This window comes from Neodiprion virginianus, chromosome 2, assembly GCF_021901495.1.
Source record: "Neodiprion virginianus isolate iyNeoVirg1 chromosome 2, iyNeoVirg1.1, whole genome shotgun sequence".
In the NCBI taxonomy this organism is placed as follows: Eukaryota; Metazoa; Arthropoda; class Insecta; order Hymenoptera; family Diprionidae; genus Neodiprion; species Neodiprion virginianus.
In genome coordinates, this window is record NC_060878.1 from 2,689,126 (window position 1) to 2,706,953 (window position 17,828).

General features: G+C 41.3%; 1 protein-coding gene across 2 annotated transcripts in view; it reads right to left on the reverse strand.

Annotated features, from left to right (window-relative positions):
• LOC124297921 (discoidin domain-containing receptor 2-like) overlaps positions 1 to 14,294 on the reverse strand; it is a 37,124-nt gene extending 22,830 nt beyond the window's left edge. For both annotated transcript variants that reach the window (XM_046749330.1, XM_046749329.1), the window contains exons 1-2: positions 13,838 to 14,294; positions 6,612 to 6,718 (exon numbers count right to left, since the gene is read on the reverse strand). In XM_046749330.1, coding sequence (XP_046605286.1) covers positions 6,612 to 6,712 — 101 coding nt within the window. In that variant the 5' untranslated portion in view covers positions 6,713 to 6,718; positions 13,838 to 14,294. The remainder of the gene's footprint in view (positions 1 to 6,611; positions 6,719 to 13,837) is intronic.
• Between the last annotated feature and the right edge of the window lie 3,534 nt (positions 14,295 to 17,828).

Below are 17,828 nucleotides of genomic sequence, written 5' to 3' on the forward strand. Positions count from 1 at the left end.
CATACATGAATAAGTTTTAAACAAACTCTTCGAAAAGAAATCCTACCCTGTTTCCATGCTCCTAAAACAGAGTGGTGTTAAACTTTAAAATAAATTTGTTTCTCATTTGAAAAAATTTTTTTTTGTATCCTGTATAGTTAATTTTGCGATTGTGATAACGAATCGATCCACACCCTCTACGGTGAGAATAATTTACGTTCGTAGTCTTTATGAGCAGCAGCAGCAGCGGTATAATTTGAGTCAGGCAAGCGCAGCGAAACGCATTTCAAGCCGAGCGGAAGGCTGTCGGCAGCCTCTTCCAAGGGGTGCATTGTGCTTGGCAGAGGTTCGCAGGGGTGGCACCGACCAGGCGAGAATAATGCTGCATTATGCACCGGCAGCCCGAGTCACGCATGCAGGGTGAAAACGCGCGGTTCGTCGCTTCGCGATCCAGGAATAGATTCTTCTTATCAACCCGTCGCGGAATTTGAAACGCGGATCAATCGCTGTTATATTTTTTTCAACTTCCAGTTTCTCTGTTGAGAAACGGAGAAAGGAGAAAGTTATTGTAACCACCCCGAAAATAAAAAGTTGAGCTTTATTCACTGGATCTTCACGTTTTGAAGTTTAGAAAATCACCTCCAGTTATTTTCGGATGGACGTATGTCATCAATTTTTTTGTACGACGATATTTTGGTAACGAGTTACAGGATTTCGATGATTTTGGTATCAAACGACGCGAATTTTCCAAACTTGGAACTGATTGGATTTTGGATTTGATCCATTCGGTGCTTTTTCAATTATTTAAGTAACAAGGTTTCAAAAATTCAAGTAAAAGTGAAGATATCTTGAGAATGAACGAATGAAAATTGATACCGTGAGGTTTTTTCGGTCACTAATCACGAACCTAAGGTCAGATTTGCAAAATTTAAATTTCGCGGATTCGATATGCTGAAAAAAAAAAACTAAAAACATTTGGATTTTGATGAAAATTGGTACTCCTTGGTTCGTTGGATGGCTGATCACGAATCTGAAGTCAGATTGCGAAATCCAAAATGGCGATCCAATACGATGGAAAGAAATCTACAAATTTTCCGATTTTGGTAGAAATTCGTAGGCGGAAGTTTTTTGGGTCACCGATAACGAATCCAAGATCAAACTTCCAAAATTTGCAACGGTGTATCCATTACAGTAGTTAAAAATAAAAAAAAATCCAAACGCCTTAAAATCGTTAATCACGAATCTGAATTTTTAGTTCGAAATTTCAAATTTGATATTATTCTTTTTTCTCTCCATATATATATAAATCCGCTTGTTCCCTCTAGTTTTCGATCAATCAGGCATTCGAAAAAGTCTCTACCTTATTTTTACATCGATCCTGGACGTATCTACAATACGCGCATTACGTATCCGCGAGTATAATAAAAATAAATCATAGCCGGGATGAAATATGATCTTAAGTCTGACATAAGTCGACAGACGACAGGTTATACCGTTCATTTTTTTGTCCCTTGAAAGGCGGCGGGAGACATGCGATTTTACACCCCCTGCCAAGACAAGGGTTAAAAAGTGTTATTTAGAAACGAGGGATCGACGCGATCGTCGCCGATTTACATACATATCTTTTCACGTACATCTAGATGTGTGTTTTATATATATGTATATATATATATATATATATATTATGTATACTGTATATACATATATATGTATAGGGGGGTTGGAAAAACGAAAAATCGACTGCGACAGCTGTCTGTACGAAAATATCTACCTACCTGTATTACACACATCGTGATTAGAATGATAAACCGACGTATGATGTTCAGATTGGCGTGATCGGTGTACAGATTTGTTTGTTTTTATTTTTTTATTTTTTTTATTTTTTCGTTTATCTATATATCTCACCGTTTTTCTTTTTTCGAACCGGACGGGGGATGGAGGAAGGGAGGGGAAAATAATAGATGACCTGTCTCGTTAGCGGAAATACCGTGCAGCACGTTCGAATTCGTGCCCACCGATCAGACACGTACGCATCGAGTTTCGTCCCTGGCTGAGTTTCTATACTGCATTTTTTATCATTCGTTTATCCAGTTATCGTTCGGTTTACATGTAAGGTAAAAGCGAATCGAGGACTGTAACGAGCCTGTGATAAATTGACGTTCGGAGTCGGAGAGCGCGGGAAATATGAAGTAAAGTAGGCACAAAGCTCGGAGGAAGTCTTTGTGTCGGTTGTAAATCGAGCAGCTGTGGCTCGTATACACTGTATATTTTTATTTCGAATAATAAAAAAAAAAAATAAAAAAAAAAAATAAAAGTAAAAAAAGAAATACGAACCACAGCGAGTAATATTCACAGCAATTATGTATTTAATATTGACATTGATGTAGAAAAATACTCAGCGAAATTGATATTACAGGTACGTACAAAGTTTTTTTAACGCAAGCTATGAAGCAACTTTGTATTGGAACGTTGCAAGACAAGCTGCTTATTATGACAAATATTTATCGAACTTGGTTGGCCAACACACACGGGTATCATCAATTATTCATACCGTCCGAAAGCGAAAAGTTTGTCAGTCGGTGTGCGTTTAAACTCGTTGTAGGTTTTTTTCGTGTCTACAATTTTACACGTCATGGGGATTTTGTCAAACGAAACTTTTCGCTTTTACGAATGAACGGGGCACCTCGGTAGATACGTATAAGTATGATATTATATAATATATGCATATATATGTGGAATAATACCTGTTTGTAGAGGTAAATTTAATATCCACAGGAAAAGCCGAATACATTCGTTGGTAAAAGGAACAAAGTGAAAGGGAAAGAGAAAAAAAAAAAAAAAAAATTGGGTATGATTCCTGAGATTATGGAAAGTCTCTTCCAAAGGAATTTTGTGGAAAATTCAGTTTGCGAAAAATCATATATATACGACAATATTCAACGGTATTCCCTGTTCGTATATACGTCATGTATAAACAATTATCGCGGATCTTGATCATGCTCGAATCTTGTCAAGCGATTCGTAGATCAAGTCGAGTCTACGATGAAAATTCGTCAAATTATCAGATCAATGCGGAGTAAGGAATGCGATAGATTATACATATTTTTGTCGGGTACATTTTACGTTGTATTTTGGGAATTATGACCGTGCGTACGCACATTTATACATGTATATATTTATCAAATCGTAGGTACGCACGATAAGATAATATTGTTGATAAAAAAAAAAAAAAAAACGCACCTCGCGTGTTAACGCGTGCTTGATTATGGTGGTCAGATATCCGAGTCTCAGTCGGTAAGTCAAAATACTGCACGATTACAATTCTTTACCCGCGTAGAGATACGACGAATCGTGAATTTTTGGATTAGCGCGATGTTTGATATATTTATATCATTTATAATTCTCACATGCAACGGGTTGATGCTTGATTATTAAATTTAATTCCAACATACGTTCGTGACTTTCAGGCTACAGGTTCAACAAAGAATTAACAAAACAAAAAAAAAAAAGAAAGATAAATGAAACATATTCGATAGAAACGATATTAAGACTGGGATTGATAAGTTCCTAGTCATTTCACGCATTTTGGTTTATCGTGAGAGGTAAGGTTAGTAAAAAATTGTTAATTAATCCTTAAAATGATGAGGAAATAAGCAATTTATTTAACTTGTTCGACGATCTGCAGTTTAATCAGCCGAATACAGCCTGTTTAATTAAATTGTCTGCATCTATTCAGCCATCATACACACAGAGTCGTATCTATGTGTAGCACTGCAGTCTGGTACCTAAATTGCAAAATCCATTTCAGCATGATCGCATTTCGTATCAGCGAACCGAAGCAAACGCCTAGCAAGAGGCTAATCGTAAGCCAGAAGCCTGGAGTCCTAATATTGTTCTCTGACAATACACGGATGCGTTGCTTCGATCGTTTCGGGGCATGTAATTCAAATAATTTAACAAATGTACCCGGCATGCGGCGTGGAAACAGGTGTTTACCCCAAAGGTATAATCTCACGCTCGCAGGTCTAGACTCTAGAGTCTAAAGTCTAGACTGCGTTTTGGGGAAGGAGCATCGGGCGAAAAAACTTAGAAATATGAAGGGTTGGTTGTTATTTACCGAGAAAATTCAAGAGGTGTTATTAGGAGTTATTATAATACGTTGCGTGTATAAACTTGGCACGTTGTAAAGAACGTTCTTCGGTCTTGTCGAAATTGTTTCACATCACGATTCGTCCGTTTTGTTAGTACGTTTTAATTTATCTTTGATTATTTTTTTTTGCTTAAACGATATCGCGTACGTCTTTATGATATACTTGGACGGATGTGTGAATGAAGAATTAAAAGAGCAGCCACGCACTTATCGTGGAGTTTAAATACCGGGACAATCTCTTGAAACTCGAGAATCAACTGCGCATGCGCGAATTTTATCGTCTCTTTGTGCAGGCTTGCCATCCCGAGTTTTCGGCTGTCAAACTGATTCTGGCGGCGATGTAGTTGATACGAATTTCCGAGGTTACAATCTCAAATAATTGAGGCAGTGACTCGGAAAGGTTTGGGAAGGATTTGTTATTGGGTCGGAAAGTTGATTCTTCAAAGAACGGTCGGAATTTATTGCTTACGCTCTTTGAGAATTCAAATGTACAAATTTTGCGTAGGTTGGTTCACCTGCATCGCAGACAAGAATATCGCTGCGGGAAGATTTCGCCGACCAATGAGATTGAATTATTTGGCGCGTGCGCGGTTGATTTTCAAGTTTCAAGATATCGTTCCGGTACATGACGAATGAAAACGTAACGTCTTAGAAAAGTCCACGAAGCACTAAACCAACCGTTGACAATTGGACTCCTCTGCTATGTAGGGTGGACTTTAATTTTGGCGAAGTGAATTCAAGCGAATCATCGCGAGAGAATGAAAGCGGAGAAACACGAGTTTGATCGATACAAGCCGATGACTGGAAGATCCTTCCACCTAGCCGGAAAATGAAAGGGGGCCAGCTCTCTATAGCTGATTATATCTAGGATGAGCTGCATGACGGGATGCGACGTCGCGACGTCCCGGAGGTCGCAGAGGTCGCTGACGGGTCGGAGGACACTCGGAGCGTCTCGAGTCTCGCTGCCTGCCATGCCCTTCTCCGTATTCCTTTGTGTACAACTGTTTACTCACCGAGAGGATCTGCCATTTACCGTAACGAGGGAACCTTCGCCATCCCCCGTATTCTACCTCCAACGACTGCCGCAAGCTCTTCCGTTTAGCCCTTCGAAGAGTTGCAGGTAACGACGCTCCTGTTCCTTCACCTCTTCACACAGGCGTTGATGACGCTCTTTTGCGTCGTTGCAGGACTGATTCGATCCCCCTTTTTTATGAATACATGCTTGCCCGGTTCAACAATTTTCCAAGTTGGGTGAGAGAGGGTTTCAGAGTATTTAAACAAAACACTATTATCATCGTTATCAAAGGTTGCTACAGGAACGATACTCAAAAGTCGTTTCAGTTAACGTGGCAATTAGGATGTGTCCAAAGGTTCCAGAACTACCATACTGTACATATATTAATTGTTTTAAATTCAAATCATTGTTGAAAAGAGAAGTTAATATTTTTTCAAACCGAGAATGCTTTTTCACTCCTTCATCAATATTTGGCAGATCGTTGACCTATATTTTGTGCTTGGGATACCCGTTGGATGTTGGGGGACGAGATGCGTAACCTATTAACGGTTTATTGAGCTTTAGCACGTGGTGCGAGGGCTTGCAGGAATGATTCACATCCACAGAGAGAGAGAGAGAGAGAGAGAGAGAGAGAGAGAGAGAGAGAGAGAGAGATACGTCGGTGGAAATCTCGGCATCGATTCGGGGAAACGGTTCGTTCGGTTTGGCGTCGGGCTCAGCCGTCCATTATTAATGGGATTCTACTTTCGTCATTTAGGTAAGCCGTTCAATTACGATTGCAACGGTAACGCCAACAGCAATTCAGTGGAGCAAAGCGTCCGGTGAAAACCAACGCTCGTCCACAAATAGTATAACATGACAGCTGCTAAGTGAATTTCGATCATTTTCCTCTAGCTTAATTCTGCAAGGAACTTATGCCTACACTTCAATGCGCGGTTTACACCAGAGAGCGAATCTTGGCTGAAACTCGGCAAAGTGAACCAACACACGTGAGCGATATTTGTTGTACCATTGGACTGAGATGTGACAGGAAACAAAAACAAAGAACAGAAAAAAGCGAGTAGAGGAGATATTAAGGAGACGAGAAAAAGATGAACCGGTTGTCAAAAGGAGCTGGATAAACACGCGCGACATCCTTCTCGGTATCGCCTAGACTGTACGAGGGGGATGAATCCCTCTTTCGCGTCCACCCGCAGTTTATATCGTTTTTCTTCTTGTGCGTGTATTACCAGCATAAAAAAAACCAACTGCTGTTCATCGTTTTACTATATGGTCCCTGATATATCGAGCTCGGATATAAAACACGGAGAAAAAGAAGAAGAAGAAGAAGAACGTAAAAGGCTGAAAAGAGTCAGGTATGACATATCAGAGATTCGATCGTCAGATCCATACATAGATCAATCGAAACATGGATCGCAATCATGTGTTCATGATACATCTAAACACAATTTTAGTTTCTCTACTTACCCATTGTGAACGACGCGACATGTTCGCCAATCCATATCAGCTGAAAAATAAGCGTGGCCTTCATCCTGCCCGACGAATTGTCTCCTATGACTCGGTCTCATGTGAACCTGTAAAAAAGAACAGGTGTGTCAAATCACAGAGATAAGCTCAGTTTCATCCCGGAGGGCAGATTCCGCGACTACCTTCATGATATACCTATAATGTACCGGAGTGAAGGGAGCTGCAGTTTAGTCATGGCGGTTTCAGTTCCAAACTTTGCTAATTATGCACGAGTAGCACGAAGTACCTCTGCGGCAATTCGTGTTAATTCGTCCATGTGCGGATTCCAAAACACGGTGTAAATCAGGCGTCGTCGTTGCAGCTGCCGATCAATGCAGGATAAATAGAAGCCTCTACTCTCCTCTCATCCTAATTTACGCTGCGGTGGGAAAACCACCCGGTAAAAGAAAAAAAAAAAAAAAGAAAACAAATGCACGGAATCCAGATTCGCAGGTTCTCTTCGCATCCGAGACACGTGCGCACGTTTTGCCCGAAGCGTATATTATACGAGGTGTCCATAAGTCTAGTGAGAGTAAAGACAACAGTTTCTCCGAGGGCACAATATGCTCCTTCCCATTAACTCTTCTCTCGTTATGACGCCGCAGTAGACTAGCAATGAGAGTTCTGGATACAGATTCCTGCACCGACCTTATACCGACACTTACCGACACCTTACCGACACTTTACCGACATTTTACAAACATTTCTACAATTTTCAACGGTTGGGGGATATCCTCACTCTGGCTCATTTCTCAAACGTTCTGGAAGTGTCGGTAAAATGTCGGTGCAGGAATCTGTATCCAGAATTCTCCTTGCTGCTGTATTCAACGCGTTTTGGCCTCTGGTCATCCGTTGGAATGGACCAGAGGTCATTCGGAGGTCGAACGTCTACATGCTGCACGGTTTAGCGACGATCAAACAACTGATTCCGAGAGGAGCGCCTCGGGATTTTTGCTCGCGGATTTCTTCTCTTTTCGAAATTGCACAATAAGGACGACGACGCGGAGGAGGATCGAGTTGTTCTGCAAACCGTTGCAGAGCAGAACTCCCTCCGCACATTATCGCGGCTACCCTCGCAGTTTCGACTTATCGCAGGTACATAGGACAGAACCCTTCTCGGCTGATGGCTTGCTCTTTCTCGCTTTCCACGGGGTTGCGCTCGCTCACTTCCGTCGCGATAACGGCTTCCCGTTTGCGCAAAGTGTGTTGCAGCCTTGGTATAAACGGGATGCTTCTTCTTCTTCTTCTTCTGCCCTGCAGACCAAAAGCTCGAGATGCGAGATACGGGGTTTGACACATGCACGAGTCAGCCGCGCAATCTTCAACCACCTACCTACTCTTCTTTTTCATTTCCTTTCCACCTTGCGGGAGAAAACCGCTTTTCGCGATGCGATAAGATTCGAGGTATGATGGACGCCGTCTGCATGTGCGGGGCGACGATTCAAGGTCGCAGACTTTATTCATAAATCGGTCAGAGCATATGTTATATGTATATATTTATCTACGCAGGATCAGGCTTCCTGGCGTTGAAATCACCGGATACCTATAACAATATAATCGAGTCCAGCTCCTGCCAGGATGCGGAAACCGGGTCAAGGAAACTAGCGAGGAGTTCGTCTCTTTGCACGTTCCGCGAGATGATGGCTTTTCGAACGAGACCACGAGCCTGCTCTTATTCCGTCTAATTAAAAGGAACCGTCTCTCCGAGTTGACGGTAAAAACTCGAATCTCATCTCGAGTATATATTAAGAGCCGTGGAACGATGCGCAAAAAGCACTCTTGTTCGTTGTCAAGTTTGTCTGCGAAATATCGTCGGGACTTATAAATCAGGTCAGATCTCCGTTTCCTTAATTAATTGTGAACCGACAATGAATCCGAATTACTCGTTTGCGCGATATAATCTAGCACAACATTGCATCACGATGGTGAAATTTAATAATTCCAATGATCACGAGATGTTTTCGCTTGTATTCCACGGTGCTTAAGAAGCTTTTCAAAAATCGTCCTAACAATATCAAGTAAAATTTGCAACCAACGTCTTACACGAAAATTGTAAAAGCGGACGGGTTATCGCTGACGTGTGAGGCGTTGTTGATCCGTATCCCAATTTTGGGGAAAAATATATCGGTACGTGAAGATTGTTAGGTATTTTTATCTCGCCTTTCTCGGGACGAGAGAACGTGATGGAATATATAAGCGGCCCGCGATCTGAGAATAAGAAGGGAGAAGGAAGAGAAGTGGAGAACGTTGGAGTTTAGCGAGCGGTCTGCATCGTCGAGCGTTGTAAATTATGTACCACCATAACAGGGTGAGGCAGGGGGTGGAATGCCTTTCTCCGCTTTCATCCGTCACTGTCACGACTCCCTCCCTTCTCATTTTTACCTCCCCTAAGTCCCACCCTCTCTCTCATTCTCTCTTTCTCCCTCACCCGTCCTCTCGACTTCCCTGCACCTCCGTTAAGCCCTCTAACGGCCCAGAGTACCCACCCCGTACGTACCCCTCGTACACCAAGCTCGCTAATACATCCCTATTTACTCTGCACCACTTCCGTTTAACTTTTTCTGTTTCGCTTCTCTTTCGGTATTCCTCTGTTCCCCTACGCATACAGACACTTACACACAACCATTTTCAAAGCTCGGATACGATGAATTTTGTAGTTTTATTAAACTACGATTTTTTTAAACTTTTGGTTTTATTGAAAATTTAATCGGGACCCGTGGCCACTTAATTTGACATACAAAAATCTCATGGCTTTTCCCTGTTTCGACTCAACGAAATAACGTTTTCGTTTTCATTCCTTACTATTTGGTTGTGTAAATGAGTCAAATTGGAAAATTCATCAACTTGTTCGAGTTGCTTTTTGTTTTTAAAAAACAAAAAAAAAAAAATAAGTTCAGACACTATTCGACAATCGTCTATGCAAAACTACATCGATCGAAGTAAGCATTCCGATACGGTTTATTCTAAGAAAATTGCTGCGAAAAGTTTTATGAAACACGAAGAAATCATTTTACAGAATAAAAATAAAAAAAAAATAAAACAAACACGACAAAATTTTGATCAAAGCGATGAAAAGTACGGCCAAAAAATACTCCTTACGGTTTGTTTTCAACTCCGCGATGAAGGGGCTGCTTCTTCACCGCCATCTGCATGCTTCAGTTACGAAATTGAGTCGAGACGAGAAAAAGAACCGATGAAATATATTCTTCTATATTTTACACGTCTGTATTATATATATATCACAGGTACAGACATCGTGGTGGTAAATCGAGCGAGTTTTTTTTTTTTTTTTATCGAACCTCCGGAGTTGGTGCAGGATATACGTGTGGATGAGCCGCGATCGATTCGACTATTTCCACTAATAGCCAGTTTGGCTCGAGCAACAAAGGCGTTCCTGACGCCGCTTACACCTCCTCGTTTGCGCGATTCTATACCACACGTCGTGCTTCTCGAGTTCGTCTATAAGTCTGACGTGTCTGACAGGCGAGAAGAAACGATTATTTCATCGTCCGTAAGTGTGTAATGGTGATTGGTGGATATGAGAAAGGGCGATAAAGAAGGCGGCTTTCTTTACCGACGCTTAAGCCGCGTTCAGTAATCGTGTGTTTAGAATAAGCACGGTGAAAAAGCACGGTTTCGAGTTACTCTTTGACAACGTTGACACGTTCCAGGAAACGAAATTCGTCCATTTTAGATCCTTCTGGGTAAAAAAACCGTGCTCTCGGTAGCGGGGAGAAATTTCGAGCTTTCCAAAATGGTTTTTGGAAGTGAAACGAGATTATTCCGGTACGGGTTAACCCGATAGGACTGTTTCCCTTTATGTCCTTTATCTTTTCAACGCGGTTGATGTAGGTGCGGTAATTATTATCCAGAGCCGCGGTGACATCCGGCTTTCTTTATCCACCCTCCTCTTGATTTAATCGCCGTTTAGACGGCAAGAAGAAGGCCTCGCACGGCACGGGTTGGGTAATTTTTGTCAACGTCGTCGTTCGCCGGTTTCCGAGGCGAGCGCAGCACGCGATTCTCGAGGCCAGTCGGCGATAAAACGGGAATCTAAATTTACCGAGGCTTGATTGGGCGTTAATTTGTCGACACTGAGCCAATCCGAAGCTGCTGCTCAGCTTAGATTCGCAATTTCCTAGCACTCCCATGGGTCATCCGAGGACCGGACGAACTTTCTAAATGAAATTTACCGCCCGCCTGGCTATCTTCTCTTTCCTCCTCCTCCTCCTCCTCCTCCTCCACCACCACCACCACCACGTCCTTCTCCAAACGCCTATCGATTTATTTGCTACACAACTCGGAGCTAATACCTGCCCGATGACTCAGCCCTTTCACCCCTGCACGTAAAGCCGTCGATGCGATTTGCGGAAACGTCATGGCATATGTCCCTCTTACACGATGCAGTCTCTGCACCGGAAAATGCATCATGGCTGCAAGGCGACAGTCGCGTCCCGAGAAGGGATTCCATTAACCAGTTCAGGGTAGCAACGAGTCTCGCATATATATGCAGCTGCTGCTGCCACTGCCCTTAATATAAGATACTCGTACTCACCGTGAGCGAAATTAAGGAAAAAAGAATCTCACGCTTTCATCACTTTTGCATGCTGCGCGGTTTTTTCTGCTTCCTATTTTCAGGAAAAAATAAAAAATAGAGAAATTGGGGGGGGGGGGGGAAGGGTGAAAAAAATTTACCGCGAACTTCCATGGGCAGGCAACTAATACACACCGGCCGTCGTTAGCTGGATGTTTAATTTCGCTCTACCGCGGTAATTGCAAACCAACCTCGGAATACGGGGCATTCCTATTTCACCTCATGCAAGTGAATATTGGCACGGCCCATATAAACACCGGTCTTTTTCAATTTTAACTCTGATTTTTCATTTTAGGGGGGTTGGTTGATTATTTTCTAAAATATTGCGGTTACAGGTATTGTTTCGTTCTTCAGATTCGTTCGATGCATCGATTTATAGAATTTTTGAGAATATGAGTAACAGAGGAAATTAGTCGAGGCTAAATAACAATGTTCGATGACTTCGTTTTCACTTTTTAAGTAACTAGACACGAATTTTTCGGGCCGTTTAACGTTTAGATCGGCAACTTGATGTCGGCGGGATTTTGGTTAAAATTACGACCTGACCGGGCCCTTTAAACGGCGAGAAGTTTCAACAAGTCTTTTCACCCGACGTGTATATCTTATAGCGTGGAAAAAACACGGTTGCAGTGAGAGCATTCTTGAGAACAGATGCATACGTGTATACATACTAGGGTGGTTTTTGTTCAACTTTTTTCCTTTTATTATACACCCTTCGAAAAGTTAGTTTTTAACCTGAAACGAAGCTTCGTGAAACCGGAACACGGTAGCAAAATTGTAAAAGGTGACTTATACGCATTGAATTTTTCAAACACTCTAACCGACATATCTCGGAAACTATACAAGTTGGAAAGTTGTTTTTGGTTTCGTTTTGTATATAATCAAATCTTCTTTAAAACAGATCGTGATTACTATCTGACATTATTTGTATCAGCTTAGAAGACGAGTGAGACAAAAATTCACAAGGTAATAAGCATCTTCATTCGTTTATTCCATGCACTCAACTTTAAACGTTCGTATAGAATACGAGGTGAGCATTTAAGTGTAAAGTAGTCTCAACCCTTTTTTTTTTTTATAGAAAATTTGATTATCTACAAAATAAAACCAAGAACTTCCCCACTTGTATAGTTTTCGAGATATTTCGGTTAGAGTGTTTGAAACATTAAAACCAGAGGAGGCACCTTATAGAATTTTGCTAACGAGTTTCGCTTTCGCGTGGCTTCGTTTGAGGCTAAGAACTAACTTTTCGAAGGGTACATTAGAGAAAAATAAGAGTTAAAAAAAAAACCACTGTATTACACACCTATGTACGTTAAATCATGGACAGTGACTTCGCATACAAAACAACGATGTTTTTCTTTCCTCTTTAATTTTCCACCGTGGAAATTTTCAAGGATCCGCTGCGGCAGGATTGTTCAAAGTTTTATCCGTGATATTGCCAAAATAAATAAACAACGAAAGAAACAGGTACACGGGGCTTGGAGCTTGCAGACTCCCCGCGGTTATTTCGTGTTTATCCCGACGACAAAAGCTCGAGGCAGGAGAGGGGGGGTGGGGAGATTTTTTTTCACGAAGTGAAATGGTAATCCTGCAATTGTAGGTTATCCGAGACTAAATTTCGTCGTACATAGCGAATAACAAACTTCCCCATGAATAAAAAGCTCCGAGGGTTGAATTGGTTACCATTGCCGATGCAAAGTTTTCCGTGTTGAAAAAAAAAAAAAAAAGCTCCGGGAACATTTGCCACTCCAAGAGTGCACGACGTTTACGAACGCACGCGAATTGAAACCTTCGTATTAAAGTTTCTGGGTGCTCGTACAGGCAGCGGGTTTATTTCGCGACGAGATAAAGCTTCGTGTATCCATCCCTTTGTGTAACGCGATTTGCGAGGGGTCTCAGACTGCGTGGGTCGCACTTTTGAAACGCGAATATAAAACCCCCGGCAAAGAACTACCTGTGGAGAGTTTGGAAGTCGTCGTCGTCGTCGTCGTCGTTGTCGCGAAAGCTCATATCGTCGAGGCGTGTAACCGATAACATTGCCCAGGCGAAACACGCATCGCCCACATTTCCGCCCCCCATTTATCACACACGCAGCTCACACCCTTCGATAATTTGTCGATTCCACCCTCGATTCGTCGCGCATGTAGGTATAGAACGAAACGAATTCACGGATTCAAGCGATTCGACAATCAACCCTTGACTTTGATCACCGAGCTTGCGGCGTCGGGGCGCAGTTTTTTATTGGGGAAAAAAACTTCCTTTGCATTATCAAACGTTCTCACTGAACCTGAGACTGATTTCGAGTCGTTTTCGTATTGAGCTTTTCAGGAGTCAAAGTATCGTCTGCAAGCTCTCGAAAGCTCTCATAAGCCCACGGAAATTCATATATTAAGAACTCTTACCACGACAGGATGAGGCGAAACGGTTAGTGTTCGATAAACAATCCTGCAAATTTTCCAGAAATTGAAATGTGGAAGCTTCAGTTCCAAGAGATTCGACAATCAACCCTTAACTTCGATCATCGAGCTTACGGCAACGGGGCACGATTTTTTGTCGGACGACAAAATGTCCTCGCAGTATTACACGTACTCACCAAATTTGTGGCCGTCTTCCAGTCGTCTCCGTCGTGAGCTTTCCCGTAGTCAGAATATCGTCTGAAAGCTCTTGAAAGCTCCCGCCGGGGCACAATAATTCACATAACAAGAACTCTTACAACGACACGTCGAAGCGAAACGTTCAGTGTCCGACAAAGAATCCCGCAAGCTCCGCAGAGAGTGAAATCCGAAAGCTTCACCGAGGCTCGAGGGGCTTTTTCCCATGCCAATAAAACCCGGTATAATCGTTGCCGCCGTATCACTTCCGGCATTAGTCCCCTGTGATCTCGCGATTTCCGGACATTTTTCGCACCCGGTATTTCTCCAGAGTCTTTGTTGCCATTTGGAACGCTTAGCGACTTGTTATTCTCGGTTGTTTTCGCAGCGCCGGATGCGAAACGGCGCGATTTCGGTACCGGCTATCACACCGGAACGAAGGCGAGCGACGCGCGCGAAGCTCTCTCGCCGACTGAGCGCCAACCTTAGAGTACCATCGATTTTAAACCGCGCTCGCAATCCTCACCTGCCCGGCCGACGCGGCACCGCCTGCGCAGATGCGCTTCGTGAGCGCACGCATGGTCCCAGCCTCTGGGTCCAGCCCTCGGAAAAGCTGCGAAGAGTCAAATTCGACCTCTACGAAACTCGAGGTGAACAGGACAGAAATCGCAAGCTCATTTTTGGCTTGAAAGCTCGATGTTACGCCGCGATTTTCTCATCACTTATGAACGGTTTTTCTCATGATACTCGTCTCGACAGGGATTCTGGTGACAGCTTTTCAGAGAACTAAGAACGAAGAAAAAGAAAACCCTTAGTGATTGATTTAAAATTAACCTCGGATAGCTGACATGCATTGAAATATGTATGATTCTATATTTATCTCTATTTTAAGCTCTCAATTTTGGAAAGTGACTGATAATGGTTTAAATGTGCAATTTCATTTTACACTGAGCGATGTTTTTTTTTTTTTTTTTTTAAACCCTTTTCTGCAATTTCCGCAGGAAGTGAAATTATTTATGTTCAAACTAAATCGTGCCTACATGAGTCGTGAATCGAAGATCTGTTAAGATAAGATAAAATTACAAGATACACTGAATTTATCGAATTTCACCATGTCTCTGATTTGTAACCGACAGTTTGATAGTTTTGACTTCGATCAACAATCATTCTAGTTTCTGTAAAGATAACTGATCAGCACAGAATCCTACAAATCTCCATCAAAATCGTACCAAATGTTTTATCCAGTAACATATTGAAAAACTTCGTTTCCAGTAAGTTTTAAATTTTAACCTATAAAGTTTACCGATTAAAAACCGATTTCACGTCAGAATATCCGGAAGAAATATTTAGATAATTGAAGGGTTCTCTAAATGTTCCCAAGTAAAATCTCACTCCTGTCGAGAAAGTAAAGATATTTATTTCAGAAAATTAGAGTGCACTCGAAATATTCTTGGGTAAAATATCACTTCGTAATATCGAAATAGCGAAGCTTTGCTTGAACAAATTTCGAAAAAAAAAAAATGAAGGAAAATCTAAAAACAAACCGAGAACTGTACAAGCATTTTTTAGGGGCATAAAAATTGGCTGCTCGCTAAGCTTTCCCTGCCAATAATCAGCCACCCGAAGTTGACTCGACAATAAAGCGACGAAGGTTGACCACCCCTCAGCACCCGTTGGTTCGCGGGGTTGCAGGCAGCATTGACCATGAATAAATTAGCCAGCATCAGCGATTGGGCGGACCGAAGCAGCGCAACATCGCCTCTGAAGTGTCCGAACCCAATTTCGCTAAAAGCAGGCGTTTAATTCGCGGGAACATCGGCAGGCAATGATTATACCGGTGGATTTTTATACGAGAGAAATTTCTCTCACGGAGATTTTCGAGCGTGTGAAATTCCGAAAAAATTTCTACCCCGGCGCGCTTCAATGCCTGCGATCATTGAAATTGGCGGATCGCGAGTTGTCTGCAGTAGGCCGGGCGAAAATTAAAGGGATGAAAGGGGGCGGCTGGTTGGCAATAAGTGGGGTCGATATCCGTGCAGCTCCTTACACCGGCGGCTCAACGTCGCTGCTGTACAGGAAATTCCCTCATGTAAACATTTAAACATTTAAACGTGAAGCTAGTCGACTATCGAAAACCTTTCCGTCTATCAACAAACGAGCAGCTTGAAAATTTTACCCTGATTTTAAGGGGTGATATTACTTTGTGTATACGAGATCGAGACTCATTTTCTACAATTTATTTAAGAAAGATGAACTTGTATTTTTTAATTCTGTTTTTCATACATGTTAACCCGTTCACTTTAAAATGAAAATATTAACTCTAAATGCCTTTGTTTAAGCGAAGAAAGACTTTTTGGACATGTTTCGGAACTTCAGCTTTTTTTTTTTCAACGCAAGGTGGGAGAATAATTCTACAAAATAAATAGCGGCAATCGATTAGTCAGAAAATTTAACCCCTATTTTGCATATTTGACTATTATTTGATATGCAGTGTATCTCGAGAAAGTTGTGAGAAACGGAAATGAATATTGCATATTATAGTGCACGAAAGAGCGAATGGGTTAATATAAGTCTTGAAGTACAAGAACCTTTATTTTTCTTTTGTTTTTAATTGTTTTAAAAGAAAACGGCAATGCAGTGGCTAATGAAAGGAAACATCTTTTTTTTAAATAATATCCACGGGCAATCACTTGCAGGTCGCAGTTTTCAATCTAGAACAAAATACGGAAAAGCTTTTGTAAGACGATGCCAAAATCTAGCGAAGTGCGTAGGATTTTTCAGATATAGTAATTTTTACAAAAATGGTGTCAATTCGAAGGAAAAAGGTTTTTTTTTAATAGCAGAATCCGGTCATAAGATCGTAAAACTTCAATCATTCGAAAAAATCCCACGTACTTCACTAGAAAATGTATTTATAAATAAAGCTCCAGTTAAAGTTTGGAGTTGATCAGTTTAAAATTGAGGGCGCTTTTTTGTTGAAAAAAAAAGATGAATAAAAAAGGCAAAATTATAAGGTAGAAATAAAAATTTTGCTAAGGATAATTGTTAACAAGAACGCTTCGGTTATTTTTTCCCGCACTGCTTCAGGTGGGTATTATTATTTTTTTTTCACATTTGGAAAACATCTTTTCGCTTATGTCACCGTGTGAAAAATAACCGGATGTATAATTTAGCGCGAAAAGGACTTAGCAGAGAGCGAAGTGGAGGTGCGCGGTAAAGGATAAAATCAGCGTGGTCCGGATTTTGGTTTTAGTACAACGGTTTTCGCGGGATGAAAGGGTGAGACTCTTTATTTACTCTTTAAAGCTGCCGACACGCAAGCTGTTTCCTTCTCTTCACTCTTATTCTCGTTTTACAGTGTATTACTAATCCATACCAAGAGAGTGGAATATCGTCATTAAAATAATTACTATATAGTAATTGTATATGTATACATATATACTAGGGTGATTCATTTTTTAAATTTTTTCAAAGAGGTACTAATCCAAAGATCTAGGATAAATGTTGAACAGAAAATTATCGCAAGGCCTGGAGGAGGTGGGAAAATATTTAGAGATCGCTACCGATTATTGAAATATTTTTTATTTATTTTTACACGTACACCTTACGGACTTACATGTATATTAGTTTATCTTTTTTGTATCGTGGTTCAATTAATCGTTCACGAATCAACAGCAAACTGCGCCTAACAATTCCGCAGTTGGCTGTTCTCCTCTTTTATCCGAAAGATTAATCGTCTCGGAGAAATTTGGATAACAGTTTTTCTCACCGAAATAGGATTATCGCATCACCTTGATGTCCCTGTTTCGTTTTCAGTAATGATTTTTACGAACGATGATTAATTGTATCACGATAAAAAAAAAACACACTAACATATAAGGTCGTAAGGTTTGCACGTAAAAATAAATAAAAAAAATATTACAACAATCGGTAGCGATCTCTAAATATTTTCCAACTTCCTCCAGGTTCTACGATAATTACGTTTTTTTTTTT